This window comes from Malurus melanocephalus, unplaced genomic scaffold, assembly GCF_030028575.1.
Source record: "Malurus melanocephalus ecotype Western Australia unplaced genomic scaffold, MMel_1.1 scaffold_9, whole genome shotgun sequence".
Taxonomy (NCBI): Eukaryota; Metazoa; Chordata; class Aves; order Passeriformes; family Maluridae; genus Malurus; species Malurus melanocephalus.
In genome coordinates, this window is record NW_026623241.1 from 5,398,287 (window position 1) to 5,423,781 (window position 25,495).

At 48.9% G+C, this 25,495-nt stretch overlaps 1 protein-coding gene across 2 annotated transcripts; it reads right to left on the reverse strand.

Annotated features, from left to right (window-relative positions):
• Nucleotides 1-2,382: 2,382 nt before the first annotated feature.
• PRAG1 (PEAK1 related, kinase-activating pseudokinase 1) lies at nt 2,383-25,495 on the reverse strand. Of its 2 annotated transcripts, none has more exons than XM_057376487.1 (6): nt 25,440-25,495; nt 22,554-22,937; nt 19,581-21,421; nt 10,928-11,085; nt 6,998-7,719; nt 2,383-3,702 (listed from the first exon to the last, which is right to left on the reverse strand). In XM_057376487.1, exons 2-6 carry the CDS (start codon nt 22,908-22,910, stop codon nt 2,665-2,667), a joined length of 4,116 nt encoding a protein of 1,371 aa, XP_057232470.1. In that variant the 5' UTR covers nt 22,911-22,937; nt 25,440-25,495; the 3' UTR covers nt 2,383-2,664. The 2 variants fall into 2 exon arrangements, with proteins under 2 accessions (XP_057232470.1, XP_057232462.1); XM_057376479.1 differs by lacking the exon at nt 25,440-25,495 and adding an exon at nt 25,042-25,277.

Consider the following 25,495-nt stretch of genomic DNA (forward strand, 5'->3'; position numbering starts at 1 on the left):
GGCCCCAGGGTTCAGAGTCAGCCGTGTGCCCTGCCACACAGGGAATGATCCATCCCTTCCACCATTCCTGCAGAGGTTCCTGGGCSTGRGGGCAAAGCCTGCTAGGAAAAGGGGAGCTGCTGCCAATGGCATGGTGGGGACAGTACAGGCAAGGACAGCAAAGTCCTCAAACTCATCTGTGGAACTCAGCTGAAGCTTAGGTGTCACTTTCCCCACAAGAGCTACACATCAGAAATCCTAATGCACTTCTCCAGTCCAAGCATTGACCCTAAGATTCAAAACCTAGGACTGTTCAGGCTGGAGAAATAGTATGAGCCTCCATCAGGGAAAGTATCAGGAAAGCCTGGAGCTTTCTGCATTTCTGTTCATATGAGACCAGGAGGCAACCAACACAATCCAAAAAAAATATCGCTGAAAAATATCGCTGAGAAAGCCTCTGGTCTGCTGGAAATGCTGCTGCAACACACCAGCAACAACACCACAAGCAGACTCAAGTGCCCAAACTCTAGGAAAAGAGTTTTGACCAGGTTAACATCCCATGCCATGCAAGCCCTGTGCCAATCTTGTACCAGTGTTTGGCACTAAATAGAAACTCAGCATCCAAAATGGATCCAGTCCTGTGTGGTCTGCCTGAATGTCTGGCTACTTCCTGAGTCCCACTGAGTACCCAGTCCAAGCTTTGTAAGCCACTTGCCTTGCAAATTATCGCCCCATTGGCAGCACAACTTGGATCTTCCAATGCCAGTCCTGGTCTCCTTCAGTGTTTTCCTGCAGAACTGCCACCAAACTCTTCCCTACATCCATGCTCAGACTCTGAGCCATCTTTTCATCTTATCTCAGCAAAACATGCCAGGCTCCTTTGCACAGGTTCCCCAGCTCTTCCATCACTCTGCTGGCCCATGTGGGACCACATGCAGTCAGAGCCTGACCTTCCAGAGCGATGTGTCCAGAATGATCCATGGCATGGACAGTGGTTCCCAAGCCATTACTGGATGGAAGTGGACCCAAAAATCAGATTCAAGGAAGCCATTGTATAAAAAATTCCCAGCCATCACAGCTGGAGCCATCCCACATTCTTGCAGCAGGCAGGGACATGCACAGCCTCCTCCCTAAGGGAATCAGGGGAAATTCATCCCAAATGGGTGCCCAGAGAAGGAACTATCCCCTCCTATCATCAGCAACCATAAGCAAACAGATGAAAAACCTGGAAAAGATTCACAGAAAGTACACGATGTGTCAAAAAACCCTGGGGAATTAATGTTTCCCAAAAGAGCAGGCCGTGTCTGGAGGTGAATGAAGGCTGGAGGAAGGCACACATGAATTTCTCCCTGTTAGGGCTGGAGATGAGGTGAGTAGCTCAGCTAGTGACATCCTGTCTCAGATAGGCTCAGGCTGGCTCTCTCGAATTGCCCCAAAGCTACCCCTTGCCCAAGGGCTGCAGAAGTGGGGTCAGGAGCAGGGCAGCTCATCTCTGCCTATGCTGGGGTGGAAGAGTAAAAGAAGCCAACGATCTTGTGAAGAATCCTTTTCTTTTCTGGGCCGTATTGCCTGTCTCCCAGTCTGAGTGGCTGCTCTGTGCCTGGATGGAAGCAAAGGAGCTGAAGGAACCCAGGCCACTTTCTCCACATTTCACTGTGCTGCTCCTGCATCCCATCTGTTGGAAAAGCATCTTTGCAGCGCACCCAGCCTGAGGCATTTCTAATTCAAACACCAGCAGCAACAAGAACCTGCCAGCCTGCAGTGGCCCCAGCCTTTCACATGCCAGCTCATCTCTTGATAAAGGAGGTAAATAAATGTTAGACACAAGGGACACGTGAATTACCAGAAGGATGGGAGCTGGAGGGATGGGGAAAGCAAAGAAACCTGGCCCTGACTTCCCTGCCACAGCCTTGGAGGTGAATGGGGCATTTTCCATTTCATTCACTTTACAAGGGGTAATTCCCAGAGTGCAGCATCATCCTCATAAACAGACCCTCCCTGAGCTCTCTCTCACCCCTTCACCAAGAGCCTGTGCGGCTGCACCACTGGACAGGAAAGCCAGGCTGTATTAGAATCTAACAAAGGGAACAGGCAGCTGATATTGAACTGCCCACAGAGAAAAACAGAACTGATACACAGAAACAAGCAGTGATTTTTGTTTTGAAAGTGAGAAGCAAAATGGATGCCAAAACCCACCAAAGATGGGAATTTGAAAGCTCCTGGTCGTCCCCTGCAAAGGAGCATTATGGGAACTTGCTCCCAAGGAGAAGCAGCCACCCATTCATCCCTGCTCCCCACTCTGGAGCGTGGTGGTGTTCCCAGGCAAAAAGGATCTGATGCTTTGGGAACGGTGGGGATCAGAGAACTGTCCCGACAGGAATCAACTCAAGTACAGAGAGTTCATTAGAAACATGCACACACACAGGCAGGAGTTTATTAGTCCACATTTACCATACCAAAAACCAAAAATCCCCCAAAACAGGGGTAGGTTCCCAGTTCTGCCTGCTCGCGAATTAGCCGTGCTGAGGATGCTGAAYGTGCCTTGTGCCCTCTGACCCCAGTGCGGGGCAGGAGCTGAACGTGCATTTGCAGCAGAGGTTCAAAGCTCTCACATAGAAAGGGGCTGTGTACCTTTAGCCACAAGGCAACCAGGAGCTCTCAGCTGCCTCCAAGACMCATCCAAGGTCAGAGCAGCTGCAGCAGTTTTAATGTGTGCAAGAGGGAGGCTGGCTCAGCCGATGCTAAGTACTGGCAGCACAGCCAGTCCTCCAATTCAACGCTGCGCTCCGTGTCCACAGCTCTCTCTGCGAACTTCATCATGAGCAGGGCACGCTTCATGTCCACCCAGTTGTGCAGCACCTGCCGCAGGCTTTCCTCGTGGCTGAGGGGCTGCTCCATGAGGTCTTTTCGGGGCCCCCAAAGCAGACACTGCAGCATGCGCTTGGCCTCGGTGATCCGCACACGCTTGATGGGATCTGCTTCCAGTAGCAGGTGAGCCAGCTGCTGGAGCCCCCGCGAGTAGATGGACAGGCTGGGAAGAGCAGGGAGGTCCTCAGGGCTGTACTCCTGCTCCCTGAGGTGCACCTTCTCTTCAAAGGGGTTGGGCTGGTGCAGCAGCTCATAGATGAGAATTCCAGTCTGAAACTCATCAAACTTCTTGTACTGAGAAGCCGACACGATCTCCGGGGCCAGCCGGGCCTGACTCTTCTTCAGCTTGGAGTCTCCAGTTCCAGTCTTCTGTTTAGCTTTCAAAAAATTGCTGATGATGAGGCGGGGTAAGTGTTTGTCATCTTTGGCTTTCACAAAGCTCATGGAGGGCTTGCAGGGAACAAGCAGCAGGTTCTCCAGGCACAGGTCACGATGGATGATGCCGTGCTCTTTGAGATGCTCCAGGCCATTGCAGAGCTGGAGGAGCAAGAAGCAAACACGACGTTCATACAGCTCTGGCTTGGCTTGGTGCAGCATCACCGAGTCCCTCACAAAGTCGGCCGTGGTCTGGCTCGGCACCTCGCGGGTGATGACCACCACACAGTCGTGCTCACTGGCAGTGTGGGAGGGATGGAAGGCATCTCCAGGCAGGCTTTTCCCCACAGCTGAGGCCAACAGCATGCTGGAGGGGACGGAGGCCACAAAATGCCCACAGTCCTGCTGGATGTTGAAGTGAACTGGCACTGCAGGGCTGCAGTATGAAGCAGCTACTTTGGACTCCTGGGTCTTACAAATCTGTGAGGAGACCAAAAGAAAAATCTCATCAGCCAGTGACAGATACAGAGCAGAGACCAGACATTGAGGTGGGATCCTAAGCTGTGACTCGCAGGTGCTGTGGAAGAAGGATATGCACTGGTCTGTTAAACATTTTAAACTATCTCCTAACTGGTTTTGTCCTGCAACACCCCAACCTTGGCAACCACATGTCTGGGTTGCATTTCTGGGCACGCTTTTGTTACTGGCAGGCAATGCCCAGTTGGAAGAAAGGAGGACAGTAGTCCTAGCTTGAGTAACTTCTGAAGATTTTGTTTCATTGCCAACAGAAGCAACATAGGTTTTACATCACAGATGTCATTGAGATGAACTCCTGCAACCCAAGAGACATTCTGGAGGGAGAAAAGCAAAGCTTGTAGTAGAAGACATTGTGTCTCTCACTGTGACACCTCCTCTCTGGAGGTGGTAAACACTCCTGGTTGAAGCCCCATGCGACGTGGGGTGACTGCAATTAATAGTGCTGTTTGTGGTAAGGGTGGACAGAGGCCTCCAGCACTTTCTTCTCATTTGATCATTCTCTGGTCCTAAGCCCTGCAGCCATTTTCACATCATCCTCAACCATTCCACTTCCTTGTGTCAGCAACTACTCTTGCACCCCTGAYCAATTCCTAAAGGAAACCAGCTGTACTCCTAGCACAGGGGAAAAAAAAACACCAAAGAGAAAAGGGGAGCTTACAACAGGTCTAGATGAAAGTGAGAATGCAGCAAACTCTAGAGAGGAAAAACATTTTATAATCTGGATTCTCTTAAACCCACATGACTTCTATCTTCCTTTTCTCCTGTATTTTAGCTTTATAATGCGTTAGAGACTCAAATCCAGGCTTATTATAGGAGTATCCATTAACTTATGGGGCCTTCTGGCATTTCCATTATACTGGGGTTTTTTTCCTTTATTTAGTGATGTGTTTATAGCTCATCCACAGGAATAAGCAACAGGCTGAAACTCAGTACAAAAGGTTTCAAACCCTGGAGCATGCCACTGCCAGTCACAGCATGCGTGCAAAATTGGAGGCGAAATCAATTTTGCCTCGGAGTTAAAATATACTCAAGAATAGAGAGGAGCTGAAGAAGAGGGCTGCTTTTGTATTCCTCCAGCAAGGGCTTGAATCAAGGCATTTGCAGGTAATGCACTCAGATGAGACAATACTGCAGAGATGGGGCACTTCAAATACCTATTGTCCTCTCTTTTCTAAACAAAAATACCCTGCAATGGCTTATTTGTGGAGAGCTAGGCAGAATGCAGATGAATGCAGTGGGATCAAGGATGACGCAGGAGGTCCCCAAATGCAGAGCAGACCTTCCAGSGCTCTGGCTAACAAACCTGCTTGTTCCTCCTCCCAAAGGAAAGACATGTAAGGCATAGGAAAAAGGGGGGAATTCCTGGCAAGAGATGAGTCTCTGGAAAAACAAYTACAGCCAAACAAAATCTTCTCTGTCCAGCTATTTTTCTTGACTTTGGCTGCACCAGAGGCATCCTCCATACTGAAAGCTCCAAGCAGGAGCCTGGGGCTGGCTTAGTCATGCACCTCTAAGCGGARAAAGAAACCAAGGCATACAGCATATCTTGGCTTAATTCCTCTAAAGCCATTTCATGTAACCCTGGTTCCTTCAAATTATTTTATACATAGCCATGTCTGTCTGTGCACAGCTCAGACTCTGGCTCTGGCTCCTCAACAGACTCTTTGGCTCAAGTCAGATCCTCTGCCCATTCTGAGTTCTCCAAGTTTAATTTTAACTATAGGTCTGTGATCTCTTTCATGACAAAAAATGTACAGCGGAAGCTAGGAGGGGCAGCTAGGGATCAGCCAATATCAATGTTTCCCAATTATTCACTCCCTACATTGACTGACAAAGGGATGGTGGCACGCAGGAACTGTATCCACGCASATGGATAAACTCATATACAACATCACTATCCTGGCACAGAACATGGCCTTGTTGTGGCAGTTCTAAGATGCTCTGCAGTGCACCAAGGGCACAGAGTAAGCCCACTTCACACACAGGGACACAAGTGCAGTCCTGTCAAGAGGCTGAAATGTGCTGATTCTGCCTTGGCAAGAATTCATGCACTACAGCCACAGAGCTGAACTACCGAACCCCACCTAACACGGGGTTAGGCAAAAGCAGAGTGGAGGGTGGACCACAGGGAAGTGCAGATACAGTTCCCTACACAGTTCTTAGGCTTCAGGAAGAAAGTTCTGACAGATTTAGGCAAAACACACAAGAAAAGCTGCGGCTCTGAGTGCTGGACTACGGTATTAGAGCAAGATCTCATTTAATTCCACTCTGGTTACTTACAGCACCCCTGTTTGTTTGATTGCACTTTCTTTAGGATATGAACTGGCTTTTAAGCTATCACTTAACTAGAACATCCCTTAGGGGTGTTTTAAARCATCCTAAAACAACACTTAAGAGATCATAATGGTGGAAACTATTCAGCAGATTTTTTTCTGTTTTTATCTTCCTTAATGCATCTCTGACAGTGCTTCTTTGGGAATTACTTTAGGCTTTGAAAACAACCTCAAGAATAAGCTGCAGTGAGATGTCCCTAGTGTGAAGTCAGAATGGAAATTAAAATCTCTGTATTCAAGTAGTGAATCATGGATCAAGAACCCAAAATCCACAGGATGTCCATGGAACGGGTTGGATAAGCTTACTTATCCAGGTTTCAAAGAGATGAACTATTGCACCTCAGGTTTCCATTTCAAAACATGTATTCTGTGGAGTTACAGGAAAATATTTCAGACCTGACCTTACACAGCATGTCTAGGTCAGCCTCTCATTGTTTAATTGGGATCTGCAATATCTTATTGTCTGTAGTTTCAAGATCATATAAGCACTCACACAGTATCTGGGTCAGACCTTCCACTTAAAAGGCAGGCAGAGGAAAAATGCTGTCTTTTAAACAGCCTTTCATCAGCTTTTGTCATCAGAGGCGAATGCCTCCGAGTTTACAACAGAGTATTTGCACAAAGATGTTTTCAGAGAGAGCGAATGGTTGGGTTTCAGAGCCCTTCAGCAATAAGCTAAATCTGACTGCCATTTGTTACAATGAAAAGTCCTTCTCCAAATTAACCTCTGCAAGCAGTAGGGAAAAAGTGGCAATTTTGGAAGAGATTTTGCTTGCCAGACTTTGCCTGTGAGAAATACAAGCAAAGAAAACAAGACGTCGTACGAGCCATCGTGTGCCGACGGTGCACACATCCCCATCTGGAAGATGGGGATCAGCCTGGATACCTGCTGGGTGTGGGCTCACCTTCACAGCATAGGTAGTAGAAGGATCCTTGGAGCACGTGGCACAGTAATAGATTGCGTCCCCCGAGTCGCAGCAGGGCTTGTTGCACGTCAGCTTGAAGAGCGACCAGTTGTTCTCGCTGAAGTGCAGCTCGTTCTTCTGCTCCCGCATGAAGCAGTCCTCGCACTTGGCAACCAGGCGGCGCAATGACTCGGCGTACAGGGCCCCCAGCTTGCCGTACACCCCCTCCTTGCTGTCGATGTTGCTCAGGAGGTTGTGGAGGCTGGAGGCTGATGACACCTGGCTGGACACACTGAGCTGCGAGGAAGACAGGGACTGGAGGTTTCTGCTAGGGCCGCTCTTAGCCGTGCTTGAGCCCCAGTAGCCGTTTCCTTTGGAGCTTTTCTCCAGGGACTCGGAGGAGGAGAAGGCACCGGGGCGGCCCCCCAGGCTGGCTGGGTGGATAAAGGAAGGTTCCTCTCTGAGACAGACATTGCTCTCAGAGTGGCTGACATTCAGCCTGGGGCTGGCAGCACTGGCTGCTTTGCCTGAAGATGCCTGTGCCCCAAAAAAGCCATCTGGAGAAGACACAGTTCTGATCACTGTCTTCTTCTGGGGCAGAGGGGGCGGGCAGCTGGGGGCGGAGGAGGAACCATCGTCAGTGGAGACAGGAAGGAAAGGGACAGAGGGAAACACATGGCTCTCGGCTGGAGGGGGYGAGTTGTTCGGCTCAGATGAGTGTCCTAGGAGACAGCAACACACAATAAAGACACCATGAGTGGCCCTTGCCGACTGAGAGCATAGGTCCTTCTCCACATCCCTGCCACCCCCATGGCCCTGGCCGGGAAGAACGCATCAAGTCAAGCTACATCTGAACCCAGCGCTGAATCTGCAGCTATTCACAACTGCAAAGTTTTACTGGAGGGGTCAGGGATTAAATCCAGTTTAACAGAACAGGTTTGCAAAGCAGGCTGCAACCAGCCATCTAGAGAAAGGCACTTCCCCACCCTTGAAACCACTCTCCTATGAACTTCATATACAGTAGTAAAAAGGTAGTAGAGGGTAAATATTTAAGCTGTGATATCATCCACAGGGAGGTAAGAATGAAGCACTTGATACACGGACAATCTTTTAAAACACAGCCTGTTTCACCTGGAAGCTGCCACCCAGTGCTTCAGCAGCATGATAAGGAGAGAGTGACTCAGAACATAGCTCCAGCCCTGCAGTGGTACTAGAGCAGCCCAAGTATATTGAACCTTTCTGCTTCACACTGGGGAAGGCTCGCTGAGCAGGCCTGGGATTTTGGCAATTTCCATCTCGCTGAAAAAGAATCTGACCTTTCCCCCAGTGCCTGTCTCCCAGCTTATTGCCAGACTTCTTTTGCTCAGAGGGCAGGCTGACCCCACTATATAACACTAAAACCCAAGCAGCTTCACATGCCAACTGCACATGGATTGGGTTGGGGGTTTGACATTAAAAAAAAGGACAAAAAGGTGATTTGACATTGAAATATATTGCCATAATTTCACATCATAGATACAAAAAAGGGAGGAGTGGAGTGGAAAGAGACACAGTAATCTAAGGGAATTTATCTATGCTACTTGAGTGACAAACTGGACTCTGCTAACAACTTCCATGCAAGTGTAAACCTTGAAAGGTGAAAGGTGGGGTTTTGCTCCAAGCAAATAGTTTAGCAGATAGCAGAATCTCTGGTTTTCTTTAATTCCATTTTCCAAAGTTGCGGAGTGGGTGCAAACGATCCTTGCTCCTCACAAAGCTGCTGCTGAGGGTTCAGCTGCCAGCAGGAACTTCCTCACAGTGGCTTTCTGCCTGCTGCAGAGGAATGCCTTGGGGCAGTTTCGTGTCAGCCCGAAGCAGGCACTTGTCTCCGTCACAGCCCAAGTGACTCACCAGCAATCACGTACAACCTCCAAGAGCAGCATCTCAGGTCCCTGAGCTCCCAGTCTGCCCTAGCATGTCACTTGCAGGTTTGCACCAGCTGTGCCAGAGACGCAATCCCTGTTAGCTGCTAAACCACCTGAGATCACATGAGGTGAGGGCAGGTCCCCTGGTTCTCAGCTGCCAGAGTGGCTGCTGGTACCATGTGGCCCTGTCCCACCCCGCCAGAATTTGGTAGCATGATGTCGATTTTCATTTGTCCCCTCCACTGCCAGGGCTGTCTGTATGTACCTCCTGYAATGTACCCCATCACAGCAACATCACTGAGACACCTCAGGAACAAGCAGCACTGATTTCAGCTTCTGCAGAAGGTATGTCTCCCATGCAAGGCTGATTCAGCACCCCATTGCTGACAGTATGGTCAGAAACTGCTCTGTAGGAAATGTGAATCAGCACACGTCTCTCTTGCCCCAGTGCTTGGGTGCCGCCCTGACTCCCGTTAGACCCTTGCCCCAGGTGTGTGCCTGCACTGTACACCCAGCGAGTCACCCAGCAAGTGACTGCTCTCCAGTTTGAGCTGAGAAACATCTGGAATAACAGTTGAGATTCATGTCCCAAGCTTTAATGAAAACCCAGACATCTGCATCATGCCCTAATGGGTCCACAGGAAAGGTTCTCTCCTTTAAACCCCTGTCAAAAGCCACAGGCAGGGATCACTCAGCATGGCACCTCTTGCCACTTCCATCCAAGGGGCTTTGAMAGAGGATAGAGCCAAGAGAAATTCTTCAGTGTGCAGTCCAAGAGTACCTCAGCAGAGGCATCTCTGCCAGGACATGCAGCTGAATCCCTGTTTCAAGAGACAAGATTTACTTGAGAGAGTCTTAGGAAACACACATCAGCACTGGAATGTTTGGCAATTGGTCCACATGCCTAGCCCACAAATGCCAAACTGCTCTTAACTTTTTTTTTATATGCTGCTGGGCTCTGCCCCAAGTAGAGGGTAATGAATTAAACTCTTTCACAACTCTCCTAACAGTGCTCTGCACCTTCAGCATAGAGTCCTTCTGCACGTCAAGGGCTTAAAAGCTCCCCCYCCACTTCATATTTTAACATCTGACAGCATAGCAAATTAATTTGAGCTCACCTCACTCAGTGACTGACTTCACAGCTTCTTGCTTGTATGAGCAAGAAAAATAACATTCGAGTATTCATTTAAAAACTCATCTTTCCCATGATGAGTTTAAACAGTTGCTTCTGTTAGTGGAGGCAGAGAAATCCTCTTGTCCCTATCACTTTTGACAGAAAAAAATGCTTCTGCGCCTAGCAAGTAAAGATCCAACATATGTGAGTTTTTCTTACCCCTGTACAATTTCCTGGCAAGGTCTCACTTTCAGACTCCAAGTCAGCAGTGGAAAAATGGAATTTCCAGAGCTCTGGCTCTAAATTTTATTGCTGCACGTTGTTGCTCTTGGAAAGACAGAACTTCCACTACATGAAGGTTKCTCTTGCTAAGAAAATACTTTCTGAGCTGCTGAACATGTTAATGCATGTCTGAGTTACGCACTGATGAAAAAAGTGACTTCATAGTAAGTATTTTTTAATCTCAGTTAAACGAGTGCAGGCAGATTTTTTTCCCCTTCAAGAAATAACTGGGAACATAACGAGAGGGAGAGATCACCTATAGAACAAAACCCCTTCTGGTACACCTCTAATCTATGCAGGATTGTCTACAGCAGGGATACTTGTGACATTGTGAAATGCATGAAGCACAAGCAGGATTGTTTTTATATGGAGATTTTATCCAGACCAGAGGAGATCTACAGGGTGAGTGATACTGGCACTTGCTGAATGAAAGAGGAAAACGTCTGTGATGTTGACTCGGCCACATTCATCTGAAGTGCATCAAGAGGCAGAAGGGTAGGAGAAATGGAAAGATGAAGAGTCACCGGGGGAACTGGGGATTGGACACTCATGATCCCTGCTCCAAGGATGCCATCCCAGCAGTGGGCCCCAGGTACAACGCTACCTCTGCCATATGCAGCGGTCACTTACTGCCATCGCTGCCGGTCTGTGTGTCCGAGTCGAGGCTGTCACTGGAGCCAGCTGTGAAGCTGACGTGGCCACTCCTGAAGGGTGGGCTGAGGCTCTCTGCAGAGCTGTTGCTGACCCTCTCCAACTCAGYGTTATTTGGGTTCATTTTCAGAGCATGCCTAGAGAGAGTGAAAGAGAAGTCAGGAGTCAGATGACAAAAGGATACCCTGCAAGCACTTTTGCATGGATACTCAAGCTGAGAGCAGCCTTAGCTTGCTCTCTGCCTATCCATACACTGCACAGCCTTTCATCATACCAGGACACCTCATTCCTGTGCATTTTTCTTCTTTCTCCAGCACATGGGAATCGCATCCCACGGACTGAGCAGGTTATAGGCTTGCAAGTCCCCATGCCAACCCCCATGCCAAATTAATTTGAGCAGAAAGGCAAAGCCAGTGAGCCAAGAGCATTCAGCCCCAGTCTGCACCTCCCTTGCCTAGAACCTGGCCCACATCCCATTTTGGCCACTGCTGCTGGGAAGTGGGGACCCACTTGTGGGTTTGTCTTTAACAAAGTTCTCAGGGCAATGGAGTACAATGGAGTAGCATCACTCCTTCCCTTTCACAGAGGGCAGGTTGAGGCCCCATTCCTTCCTTCTGCATAAGCAGGAGAAGAGTCCATCGCCTCCAACCATACATCAACAACTGACACCTTACAAAAGTAGCAGCAGCATCTCTGCAGAAACCATGAGTCTGCCAAATCAGAACCCACCATGCAGTTTTTAATGTAAGACCTACGGTTTTCCATGCAGCTTCCACTTAAAAAAAATAAATAAACCAACAATAAACTAGGCTTATAACTTCAAGTCACAGTTAGAGTGACCACTTTAAGCAAGCAGGACTTTTTGCTAAGATCAAGAATTTCCCCTGCATTTTCTTCATTTTTTTTCTGCCTTGGAAAACAACAGAAACTGTTGAAATCAGTATAAATACTCCTAGCACTGGTACAGTTCTGACTCTGTCAGCCAGAAAACAAAGGTTATCAGTCCACATTTTTTAAGTAAAATTGCCAAACTGCTGATAAAATTCAACACATTGATTAAGAATGTAAAAAGGTTAGTGGCCAACTTTTACAGAGGTACTTGTAAAAGGACTTCTACCAGCTATCTTGCTGAAACGTATCCGGCGTTTTCTAATCAGAAAGCCGAATGGCTGCTGAGAAAGACAAACAAAAGACATGCACAACCGTTTTCTTGTGGCACTCTGGTCACATGCACAGGACCCCTCTTTGTCCAAAACTCCAAGCTCCCAGCACTACAAGAGATTTTTATTTGAAGATTGAGAAATGTTTCATTCCCAATCCACACAAAGCACTTACTCTTGTGTCCACACCACCACATGGAGAACAGAGTGTATGAGAAGCCCGGAAGAAAACTTCTGCCAGACTTCCTCATTTGCCTGAGCAGCCTTGGTCTAAAAATACTCAAGGGCTRATGAAAATAAGACTCTAAAAACCAGTTCAGGTATACTTCAGCAGAGACACTGGTCTTGCACCAATGATGAATTTATCATGGCAAGCCTCTTGGGGATGATTTATAAAATGTACCCATGTTCAATTTATAAAATGTTCACAATGTACCACACAAGTCACAGTTTAAAAAATGAGAGAGAAAGAGGTTGAGGGGTTTAGGTCTGTAATGACTAATGCTGTTGAAAGCAACCAACTGCACTTAATTTTTTTTTACTATAAAGATATAATTTTATCCTATAACTTTCTCAGATGTTTAACTTTTAGTAATTTAGGTGGAAAAAACACAAGAGTGCACACGCATTCTGGTGCACTGTCTGACCTGGCAAGAATCAAAGCAGCATTTGAATCCATAAGAAAAGAAGATTTAGCAAGATATCCAGTCTTGATTCGCACAGATGAGATGTTTTCCAACACATTCCTCCCCCCAGCCCCCCCCGCCCCCCCAAAAAAAAAAAGTTGGTGCATTTCTGTTTCTTTCCCCATCACTAAACACAAACTCACGGAGCTGCCTTACCATTCCCGCACTCAGAGAGAGATGAAACTTTGCTCGGCGCGGTCCAAGGTCCGCTGTGAGCGGCCACACCTATCCCTCCAAGCAACCTGGGCGCAGCGCGGCGCCGGCCAGAGCTGAGCTGGCTGCTGCCCTTGCTGTGCTCAGTGTCACTGGAGTCAGATGCAGAGAGAGCCCCGTTTCCTCCCCGCACCGCCGTGACTGATGTAAAGTGCAGTTCCTGAATGGGTGCACCGAAATAGAAATTGTTTGCCGCTTAAACGACATCCTGCTCTTGTTTCAGATATTGCAGCCGGGCCACCTCCTGGAAATACCTCTGCCTCACATCTCCCTCTTTTCCTAGGAGCAGCTTGAAGCCCAGGCTGCAGCCTGCACAGATCAAAATACCACTCACTATACCAAAGAATTACTACTGAAAGCTTGCTAGGGTCAAACTCTCCCATTTCAGTAAAATTCCACCCCAAGAGCTGAACGGCTCATCGCTGAGACAGCCTGTGGGACCCTGATTTACAGCTAACCTGAACTTCCCCTGCTTTGCTTGTGTCCCATCCGCCTCACCTGAGTGCTATTCCCCAGATGGCTATTCCCCATCTTGCCCTTTTCACTAAAGGATATTGGAAACCACCAAAGGATGTTGGAAATAAAGAGCATCAGCCCTTTAAACCYGAAGAAAATATTGGTTTTGTGACCCGCACCACTGATAGGTAAACATCTGTGGACTACACTCCCGTCCAGAAAGATGTAACAGTATTTAATTTATATCAACTTCAAAAATGCCTGCTCAGCACCTAAAACATAACCAGCAACTTCAAGAGCAGCGCCAGAGCCTTCATCATGAACTTGTGCATAAAGAACAGGTAACCAGAGTCGGCTCTCCCAATCTAATAAACTAAACTCACAGGATTTCAGATTTTCAGCTCTCCAATTATTGTGGTAGCTTTAAATATACTTCAATTACTCAACATCCTCCATGTTCAGGCAACCCTTCCAGTTCGCTATTTTCAAGTTTTCCCATCATAAACAATTTCATCCAGCTGACTTTCCACATGATTCTCACAGTCCTGCCTAAAATAAGTCAAGACTGAAAAGAGTGGTTTTGTAAAAATGCACACCAAAACAAAAAAAACCCAAAAAAAACAACCAACCCCAAACCCACAGTTTGAGTTCTCTAATATTGAAAAGAGAGCCGGCTCATTTCCCATTATCTCACACTGCACCTCTGGTCAGGGCATGCTTCATCTTTCCTATGTCTCAATTTGACCAGCAGCCATGTGTTTGATTTCACCTTTTTTCACAGAGCAGGGTCCCATCTAATGCTGCTGCAGGACTCCAGCATTGCCAACTGCATGCCTTGCACTTCTCAGAGAGACAGCAGAGTTGGGCACCAAAGTTTGCCTCCCCTAACTGCAGCAGACACACATGCCTTGGGATATTGCCCCAGGAATCCCTTTGGACATACCTTCAGCTTGAATTTCCTGTCTGAGATTTAACACGGAGATCTGGTTGCTTTCCACAAGTGCAAGGGGCAGGTTTTGAGAGCGGGAGGCCGCTCAGACAGAAAGGCTGCCAGGCTCCCGCTCGTTCCTCTCCAGCAGCCATCCCACAGGCAGCCTGCTGGCAGCACTGGATGATGTGCAAGGCATCTCTGCCCCACACACAGACCTGGTCACCCTGCATCCCATCACGGGGGTCTCCCTGCAGGAGGGGGACACTCCCTCACAGCACAGGTGACAGGACTAAACAGAGATGCTGAGCTTTATAAATCATGTGACAGAGGAAGGAGGAGAGGAGAACACGACACACAAATCATCACAGAGCAAACTRCACTCCTGGAGTTTGGTGATAATGTCAGCAAGACACCCCCCCCCCCCCCAGAACACAATAATGGAACTAATGCACAGAAGAGTGAAAAGCCAGACTGCATTACAGCATCAAACATAACATATGGCAAGGCATAATTATTACACAAGAGGAAGCACCATTGTACCATATGCTTGTCTGTCATGAAACGTGAATAATTATATCTTCCTTCCCTTGCCACTTGCTGTTTCTTCCAGGATCTTCCCCTGGTTGCAGAGGGAAATTAAAACCCAGCATACAGAAGCTTACAACATTTGAAGCTTAGATTTGTACTTATCATTCTTGGTTCAGGCAAATGTGGAGAAATCAAAACTGAGGTAAGGGAAAAACGGGATTTTGAAGAACTCCTTCAGAGTTCTCAAATAGAGCTCTATTCAGAGGGGTACACCATTCCCCCCTATACCAGAGGGGGTTTATGTAGCATAGATTAAGTTGAAACAAGGGTTTGGAGTCTGGATGCACAGGAAAATTCAGACAGGGTATAGAATTAAGATGTGGGTCAAAAATGAAATCGCTGAATACTCTGATGTGGTGAAGGAGGTAACAAATCTCATTTCAATTTCCAACTCTGCTTTTTTAAGTGGTAAGACAGGAAACAGATGAATGAATGACTTCAATTTTAAAAGAAACAAGCTCTCCTAAATGATTGTCTGATAAATCACAACCTTTTAAAATTATTCACTGGCATAAGCAGCATGAAGAATTCCTGATTAGTTTCAGACAAAAAACACCAGAGGAATCCAAAAGGTGTGTTCCCTCCCATTCCTACATAATTTTCACTCCTGCTTAAGCCATGCCCTGCCTTCTTTGCTTTATTTTCTTATTTAATTATTGTGTACTTTAATAGGTAGCATCCAGACTCTCTTATTTACTTATTATCATTCATTATTCTAATATTAATAAATCTGGATTGCTCTAGACCAAACAGCAGATACCTGCTGTGATTCATAGTCACAGAGAAGAGGATCAAAATTTTGGGACTTCCATTTGCATTTCTAGTTGCCACAGCAGCTCCATGATGCCAGTCTGATTTTGTTACAGGGGTAAAACCCTGACACTGAGCTCCAAGGAGAAACAGATCCTCAGGAACAGTAAGAAAAGAGGAATATTCTGCCTCAGGTACAGTGCTGCTCCATCACAGACTGATTCCTGGCAAGGAACACATAGCACAGCCCTATCAGTCAGCACCACCTCCCCAGAAAGGAACAAACCTGGCTCTTTTCCTGGAGATCTGGTTCCCAACACCTGGCTCTTCTCCTGGTGATCCAATTCCCAGCATTGCAGTTTTTCTGTAACACTCCTGTGCTCTGCTCCCTCCGGCAGCAAGCRGTGGCAGCAGCACCAGAACAGGCAATCTTGGCACTCCTCAGGCTCTTTCTCCCTGGCTGCRTTCAGCGATGACAGGTGTGGGGAAGTGCTGAGCTGCACCTTTGCTACCCCATGCCAGCGCACTCAGCAAATTTCAGCAGTTTTTTAGGGCACTGCCTTTTGAAGGTGGCACTAATTGTGATGAAAACAGCTCAAGATGCAAAACAGCATCACTGATTTCTATCTTTAAGAGGCACACAAAAAAAATTAGCCATCAGGGTTTTGGAGGCTAGAAGAAACTGCGAGGATCATTTAAGCCTGATCCTCTGCATAAGAGAGACACAAATTTCAGCAAAGATTCATTCCTTGTGCCAAGAAACTGAAGGCCATACTAGAGCATTTCACACCGAAGAACCTTTAAATCATCATTGCACATCCACATCCTGGGGATCCTGGTTTCCCTGGTGAGCTCCTTCCTCAGCCAACTACCTTCCCAGCTTTTGGAAGAAGACCAGCCACCATCTTCCCTTTCCAGCCTCTTTTCCCTTGTAATTACACTTATTTGCCATTCTGTTTCTGACCAAGCAAACATTAAATATCTATAATCTTTCAAACCAGGAGAAAGACAGGATTGTATGAAGAAACAGTTTCAGCAGATCCACAGCAAGGACAAAACAGGCACAAATTCATTATTTTCCTTTTTTTTTTTTTGTGACAATTTTTAAACCCTCCTGAAATCGCTCCCTCCACCATCCTAAGAGACAGCTTACAGCAAAACCAAAGCTTCCTCAGTGCCCGGAAGGCATTTACCGTGTAAATTTTTTTTCCCTTTTAACTGTTAAAGGCAAGATGAACAAAACAAAATTTACAAACTCACTTTTTCTGCTTTATAATTAATTCAAACACACATGGAAGTTTTCTTTAAAATAGGCAATTAAATTTCATTAGGAAAGTCAAACAGGCAGACTTCATTTTCCAACATGAAATCAAACCCCTTGCTGCAGCTTGAGATCTAGAAGGAAAAAGGAGCGTCACACGCCTTTCCTGCAGCTGAGATGAGCCCTGATCTGCTAATCCCCCAGCACCAAGCCTGTGCCACAGCCAGGTCTACATTGGCTTCACCTCCATCTGCCAAAGGAGCCTTTGCAGCTGTGCCATCAGGAAACGTCGGGCTGAGGCGCTCTGTCTGTGTGAGGAACCATGTAAGCCTAACAGAAGGATCAGTGGTTCTTCCATTAGGGACAAGCACATCCATGGTAAAAAATGCCACTCCGGTGATTTTACCAGTTGCGCATGCAGCTATCCCTCCCACCACCCTGGTTCCTGCATCAGCACGCTCAGAGTAGCTACAGTTTTGCTTGAGACAAAAACAAAAGCACCCTCAAAGCATACAAACAAAGCAGGGCTTGCAAAACCTGCGTCTGATCAGATCACTCCGTACCGCTCCTCAGCCGCTGGGCTTTGGGAGCTGGAGGCAGGACTACCCTCTTTTGGGAAAAGTGCCCCACAGCTCAGCTACARGCATTGAGGCTCTTGCTAGACAAATACCTGCCCTACAGCGACAGGGGGATCCAACACCTACCTCAACCACCTGGCAGGGATCCTGGTCATGGATGCTGCTACACATCCCCTGACCTCAGTTTCCCCGCCTGCTTTCGCACAGGTTTCTAGCACACAGATACTTCTAGGATGACTCAAAAGCAACTGTTAGAACCGGCACAGCCCAACCACACCAGGAGCATGAAACAGCCCGTCCAAGGAGCAGAAAATGCTGCACGCTCCTCAGGTGTCATCACACCACATGGAGGACAAAAGCAGAGCACGAGGCCARCTAGGAGTGCAACTGGTTCAAGTGACTCACCTCCTCCTCTCAGCACTCATAGCAGCAGAAAGGGGACTTGCAAACACTACCCCAGGGAAGCACCCTTTCCCCCAGCACAGACAGAGGACTCTGCTGCTCCTCCATGAGCTGTTCGTCCGTGAACAGGAGCTCCTAGCACGGCAAGTGGAAGAAGCTGCTGAATTTGAGTGCCACCACCCCTCAGGCCTGCACGGTGATCTCTGTATGCTCTGCAGGACAAGGAATCAGATTCCAGAGGACTTTCAGAAGGCAGCTTGGTGTTTTCTAAATGATCACTGCTCAACAACATCACATCATCTCTGCTGGGCTTTAGCAATACCTCCTGTGGCAAATACAACATCCGTGTGCTCATTTGCCTGTGGACCTTTCGTTTCCTCTGACTCCAGCATGTGGCATCACAGCAGGAAGTCCAGCATTAAGGAGAACTAAAGCCACTTGTTCATCTTTTCCCTTTCCTTGAGAAACCTCATTTGTTCACCTCTTGGCCAGTTTAAAACACTAGTTCCCTGGGCTAGCCAATCCCAAAACAGCTGAAAATTCACTGTCTCAGCCTGGATGTCAGTGATGCCTACACATGAGCTTGACCACGAACTCCAAAGCATAGTTCTCCTCCAAACACCCATCCCTTCTTCTCTCGACTTTTAAACAAAGAAGTTGGAGTCAAATCTGTTGTGTAATGCACAGTTTCAGGTAACAAAATTGCCACACACAGTAAAGCAAATACAGGACACCTGCAAAAGGTGAAAGTATCCTTCCCCACTATGTTCAGACAACCTAATTCATGGACAGGAAAACAAATTTTCTTCCCCCATTTGACCTCTTTTTCTTACATCTTATTTGCCTTTTTTTTTTCCATTATACACACAGCTGCAGCCACTGAATGCACACAGTTTTATAAGCCTGAGGTTTTTTTTAATTGCTTAGCAGAGCTATTTCCTTCCCAGATGGACAGGTCTCCCTCACTCTTGTTTTCTGGGGCCTGTTGTTGCCCTGCCTGCAAGCCTGCCTTCCAGGACAGCAATGAACAGAAGGTTGCCTGAAGCCAGGTGGCTCCCACACATAACAAGCCCACATCAGGCAAGGAGCCCTCCCTGGGAAATTGCAGCTTCGAGAGCTCACCTCAAAAGCAAAAATTCATTACAGCCAAACTGAAAATGTTGATTTTGGAGGCCCCTCAAGAAAAGTTGCCCAGTTCCACCTACAAGAGGAGATTGCAACTCCAGGTTTTTTATCCTATTCAACATCAAGGAACTGCCAAGACAGAATGAAGCCRACCTAGGAAACACTAGCCATCCCAGGCATGGGCCTTGTTCTCACTCAAATATTGGGACTTAAGGCAGTATCTTGCAGCCCCGAAGGGCTTTTTCAAGTGCACATGACATTCAAACCAAGACTTGCAAAGATCAGACAGCTCTTCAGACTAAAAAGAGAAATARCTTTTCAGCTGCGCAGTCACCTCCCATGCTACTGAAAGCCCACCTCCAGACAGAAAAGGAGGAAAAAAAAGAACGGGAAGCACCTTCTAGTCATTGAACTCCTGCAGCAGGCACCCCAATTGCAAAAGGTTAACAGACCACCACACACACACACTCACAGGGCTATACCTGGACTGCTTTTTCGGTGGTGGTGGTGGCGGTGGTGGTGCAAACTCCATACCATTGCTCTTGTCTTTCGGGAAATCAAAGGAGAAAGAAGAAGATTTGGTGATTCCAGTCTGCCTTTCCAGTATCGGGCTGTCATCCACAAAGTCAGCCCCAGCTCTTGTGTTCTCAGCTCCTACTGTCCATGGGTGGTTTAAGGGCTCCTGCTCCTCCTCCTGCTCCTCCTCCTCCTCTATTCGGCACTGCTTGGTCCACGCTGGGTTGTAATATTTCTGCCTCCTGTCATAGGACGAGCCTGCCAGGCCCCTACTGGACTCCTCCACAGAGACCCCATTCACATGAGTGCACGGAGAAGGGGACGCCTCAAAGGCACCTGTGTCACTACAGCTCCTGGGCAGCACCTGAGCACCAGCTCTGTCACGGCTGCTGTCATCACCAAACCTTCCCGTGTGGGAGCTGACTGGGSGTACACGGCTCCCCTCGCTGCCCAGCTGGCTGTTTTTGGACATCTTTGGGGGAATGGCTGGACTCTCAGTAAGTGAGGTTTTACCTGGAGCTGTCAGATGAAACCTTGGGCTGTTTTCACTTCCAGATGCTTGAAAAATCTGTCCAGACTCAACAACAGGTGATGAAGTCCCAAAATCGGAGTGGGAAGTGGGGCTGATACATGGCCACTGAACTCCCACCGCGGAGTCAGGGCTGCTGAGGAATATTGTCTTGTGATCATCCTCAGTGTGTGCTGTCATTATGGTTATCTTTGCCGCCACCTGGCCAGTGGAGTCCTGGTATTCCTTCTCACCTCCCAAAGCCCAGCCACCCTCCCTCCACAACCCATCAGCTTTCTCCTTGGCAGTGCCATGGGCCAGCTTCTCTCCTTTTGCCTGGCTGCCAACAGCCTTCAGCTGTGCCTTCCTCCTCTTGGTGCTCTCGGCATAGATGGGATCACCACGGGCTGGTGAGGTGAGGCGAGGGCGCTGCGGCTCCACCAGAGCCTGCTGAGGGGTGCTTGAACCCTCAGTGCGTGGCCCTCCAGTGACAGAGGGCTCCCCAGGGACAGGCAGATCCTCATCCTCCTGGGACAAAGCAAGGGTGGCCCCCTTACTGCTCCCTGTGCTCTCAGGGAAGGTGGCAGGCTCAGTGTGGAGAGCCAGCTTTTTCCTGTCAGAGCACAGGGCATAGGGGAAAGGATCACTCCGGTCTTTCGTGATGCAGGTGGCCACATTCCCAGCTCTGTGCTCCTCTTCACTGAACTTGACTGCCCGGCCACTCGGCCTGGGAATCTCGGGAGCGTCCYGCTGCCTCCATCCGCTGGTAGTGTGACTCTCATTCTCACTCTGAGCAGCCTTTTCCTCTGTGCAACACGGCTCCCACGAGACCGGGTGCTCTTTGTGGCAGTTCGTGATTGAACAGTACTCGCCCCCTTCGCTTTCAAAGATGGACGAGATGTGAGCACAGTCACCCCCCAAAGGGAGCACTGCTCCTTCTCTGGCTTGAGAAGAAGGGTTTCTGCTGGAGTTAGTGGTGCTTCTGTCCCCCAGGGCACACGGATTAGGGCAGGGGACCTGATGAGGCGGGGCAAATTTGTCTTTTCCCCTGTCCTCCTGCTTGCCCACCTCACCCACAAGTACCAGGCTGTGGATGGAGACGTTTCTCTCCACTCGACTCTCCAGGCTGCGCAGACCCACCATGGAGTAGCTGGCAGGACAGCAAGACAAGCAGTCGCTGGGCTGGTTGTGGAGGAAGGGCTTTCTCACACCACCATTGTCAAAATTGTCAAGGCTGATGYGCTGTGCATCTCCTGATTTCAGGAGGAGTTGCTTGCCAGAAAGCACGCCCCAACTGACCTGCATGGGTCAAAGAGACAAGTGTCCTGTCAGAACATGCATATGCAAAATGAAAAATAAAATTTAAACAAACCCACAAAAACAAAAGCCCAGCTCTGCTGAAGAGTACTCTGGAATTCACCATCTATTTTACTATGCTCTCTCCACCACTAACTTCTCCAAACCTTTCCTGCTAAAACTACACTTGTCATATTTCCTGGACCATTTGTAATCCTTGCATTACCAACAATGGCAATGCACTGGAATACGACATTCTCCTTTCTCTTCCTATGGGTTTGCTGCCAGAAACATGTCCAAACTGTCATCCTGTCTGTGAATCACTGTGCAATTAAAGATTCAGAGAGCGAAGGAATATTTGCACCTCTCTCTGCTTATTTTCATTTCATTTCACATTGCTCCAGAGTGTGTGACTCTGGAACACAGACACAGACTACCACGGGTTATCCTGGGATAGCAGCTTGGCCATGCTCAGTAAGGACTGGGGAGYGGCTGTGCCAAATCTGCATGCACAGATCAAATGCCACCAACGATGGCAGCTTGCACTCACRTGCCCTTCACCCCTTAGAAGAGAAGAAAGGGACAGCAACGGGAGGCTGAGGRAGCCAGCGAGCCCTGACTCTCCTCTGGGGCAAGGGGAAATAGGAGCACACCTATGCCACGGGCAGCGGGGCAGCAGCCCGTGCGTCACTCTGCTGGGGCACTGCTGGTATCAASTGGTCAGGGCAAGGAGCTACACCCAGAGGGCGTTACTGCTCTGGCAAAGATTGGCAGGAAGGAGTAGGAAGGCAGGAAACTTTCTTCCTCACCCACAAAGACCATGGATCCAGTCAGCACTGACTGCAACCAGACATCTTTTCAGTAAAACTTCCCAGGAAAATAACCCGCATCTTCATTTAAAAAACGGAAGTTCCTGAAAAACAATGTATTTTTAAAGTACTCTGCACACAGCTTGTGAGCAGCAGCTCATTCAGCTTCACCCAAAGATAYACTGAGAAGTCAGTATATGGCTTAAAAACCTGAGTCAAGACCAGAAGGAAAAACAAAGGGAAGGAAACRGTTGTAACAGATAATCCTAGCACTCCGAGGATAGGTAAGTAACGGGAAGTCATGCTTTGACTGGATTAATCATTACCTGTGACAGATCTGCATTCATATTCACATCCGCCCAYGCGTCAGAAACATCCGAGTTTATCATTGTTGGCTTCACAGCAATTGTTGGCTTTGAGAAGGGGGAAGTATTTACACCTTCGTCTTCCAACACGAGGCTCTCGGGCTTGGTCCTAGCTCCATCCGGAARCACGCCACAAGCTCCCACGTCTGGGGGTGTTTGCAGCCGATGGGAACTCTTGGGGTTGAAGCAGTTTTTGCAGGAGCCGGGCTTCCAAACGTGTTCCACAAAGTCACTGCACGCAGACATCTTCAAATCCTCGTGGGTCAGACTGAGAGCCCACTGCGTCTTCTGCACTGCCCTCCACTGCTCATTTTGCATTAGCTCCTGTAAGGATCACCTAGTCATCTGGAAAAGCACAACACTCTCTGATTAATTTGATTATGCCCCCAAATGGGAAGATTTTTAATAGGACAGGTGCTAATTACACTTACTCTGCCTTCATCACAAAGGCATATTGTTTACGAGGCTTTTTTTCACAGCTTAGCTAAAGCCCACACAATCACTTGAAAAGCCTCAACTTCTAAGCATAGCTCTGTAACAGAGAAGACATCAAGCAGCAGCATTCCTATGTGATTTAATTCCCTGCCTAATGAGCACATATAACCAGCCTCACGCAAGGTTTAGATCAAGGGTAARGAAAAGGGGTCTTGGAAATAGCTGTTCCCAGCCCCACAAGCAGAGCCTGGCAGGAAAAAAATTCTTCTCCAAAGTGGCATCCTCTCTCTGGAAAATGAAAGGCTTGGAGACACAAGGACCAGAATCAGCGACTGTGTAACCAGGGGGACCAACAACAAGCTTCCTTCACCCAGAAGCACCACTGTGATTACTGCCGTGGTACACAAAGGCTTCTCTCCCACCCAGTGAAAGGCAATCAGCAGGGCTGGGGCTGGCACTGATTTGAGCAAGTGTCTGGCAGAATGCTCTTATCTGGTTTGCCAAGAGCCACAAATAACAGTGTCGGCTCGCTGAAACGATTCATTGTCTGCAAGGGGAGAAACGTTTTGCTCTTGGATTCCTCACAGACAACGGASTCCTTCCCATCTTCCTTCCCTAGGAGGGAAATGCCCCAGGAACAAGACATTCCTGCAATTCCTGTGCCCCCCCCCCTTTCCTGGCCAAGTCTGATTGCACTCAGCCCGTACCTGGAGCTAACAACTTCGGAGATACTTTCGAGGACTCCCACAAAGCTCAGTGGATTAGAAAGAGAAGACCAGGGAACGCAACTAGATGAGAAAAATTGTAGCCGGCTGCTATGGGTGTCAGGGCACACAKTCCCCACTGTGGCTCCATAGAGTCCTTCCTCATCTAACCAGCTTTAGGTCATCGTCCTCTGGCCAGCTGATCCCCAGTAAAACTGAGGCCCCCCCTCCCCCGAGAGTCTCCAAGTGAACTGACACTTTTACACCCCAATCCTGGAGGCACATGAGCAAAAGTTACCARTTTGATCTTTCAGTGCTTCTTCCACACAGGCACACTGGAACACCACCAGAAGCTATGGACAYTTTTGCAGTTACACACACCCCTAAACCAGCTAGCACTGCAGTAAAAATTCGAGCCTCTGGCATCAGAGATGCCCTGGCCAGCCTCCCCAAAAGCCAGCCACACTGCATGGCATAAAGAAAGACAACTAGTAAGCCTGGGTGGGACAAAGTGAAGGGGAAGAAAGCCACTGACCCACAAGCATCACCTGAATTCAAGTGCCACCTGTGGGAAGGGTGTCCTCCACCGGCTAAACCATGAGCACCTGCAGACTCCTTCTGTCTGGCAAGCTAATAAATTAAGATCTGTTTCTCGAAAAAGCATWAAAAAGGGGAAAATCAGCGGGATTCACAGATCAGATTGCCATATGTCTCTTTTTATGGAAGACACTGTTTTAGACAGGCTTGTTCACGGACTTCACGGAGTCTGAATTAACCTAAGGGCAGTGAATCACTCTCAGGCATATCCCAAYGCCTTCAATGAGATTAACAGTAGTTGCAGGGAAAACAGCTTTTAAAATATTCTATCCTTTTTTTCCTTTCAGATGTAGCACGCAGTGTCYAGCATCACCCAAAGTTGAACAAGTGTCCTGATGAGAGCCAGCAAATTAAAAAGAAAAATCAAGGGGAGGGAAGCAGGCACCAGAGCCAGAAAAAACTCTTCACTTCTGGTTTAATATTCGGCGCTGCCAAATGTCTCTTAAAGACCAGGGTTTCCCTGTCAGCAGCCGTCATTTMTCGCTGCCCAGATCCCGGGGTGGGCCCGTGTCCACACGCCGGCTGGGAACCGGGGACCCACCCGCACCTACCCACGCACCGCCGCGGGGGAAACAGGCCGGGATCGGTGGGGGATGAGGGACGGAAAGCCAGGACCTGGGGCTGCCCCCGGGGCAAGCGGAAAGTCAGGACCTGGGTCTGAGGCATCCCCGGAGTCCCCGCGCGTCCCGGCCAGGACCCGATGTAGCGGCTACCTGTTCCCTAGGATAGAGATTCCAGGCTACGGTGCAAGGATGCTCCGGCGCAAAGACGAGCCCCAAACCCCCAGCCCAAGTAGCTCTGGCCGCCAGACGGTCCCTCCGGGGTGCCGGGCGCCCACCAGGACCGGGAAAAGTTTACCGGGCGGGGCCCGCCGGGGTTCCCGGGAAGGGCGGCGGTGCCGGCTGGAACCGAAGCGCGCCCTGGACCGGCTTCAGACCCCAGCCCCAGCCCTCCGCCCGCATGCTCGGTGGGCAGCGGCACAGCCCCGCCACCCCGGCCCCCGGACAGCCCCGCCCCGGCCCCGAGTGGCGGCGCCGGGGTCCCTCCCAGCCCGGCTTTGTCCCGGGAGGCGGAGGCCCGGTGCCCGCCCCGGCAGCGGCTCCCAGCTCACCAGGTTCCCGCGGCGGCGGCGAGCTCCGCTCGGCTCCACGCTGCGCCCGCCGCGGC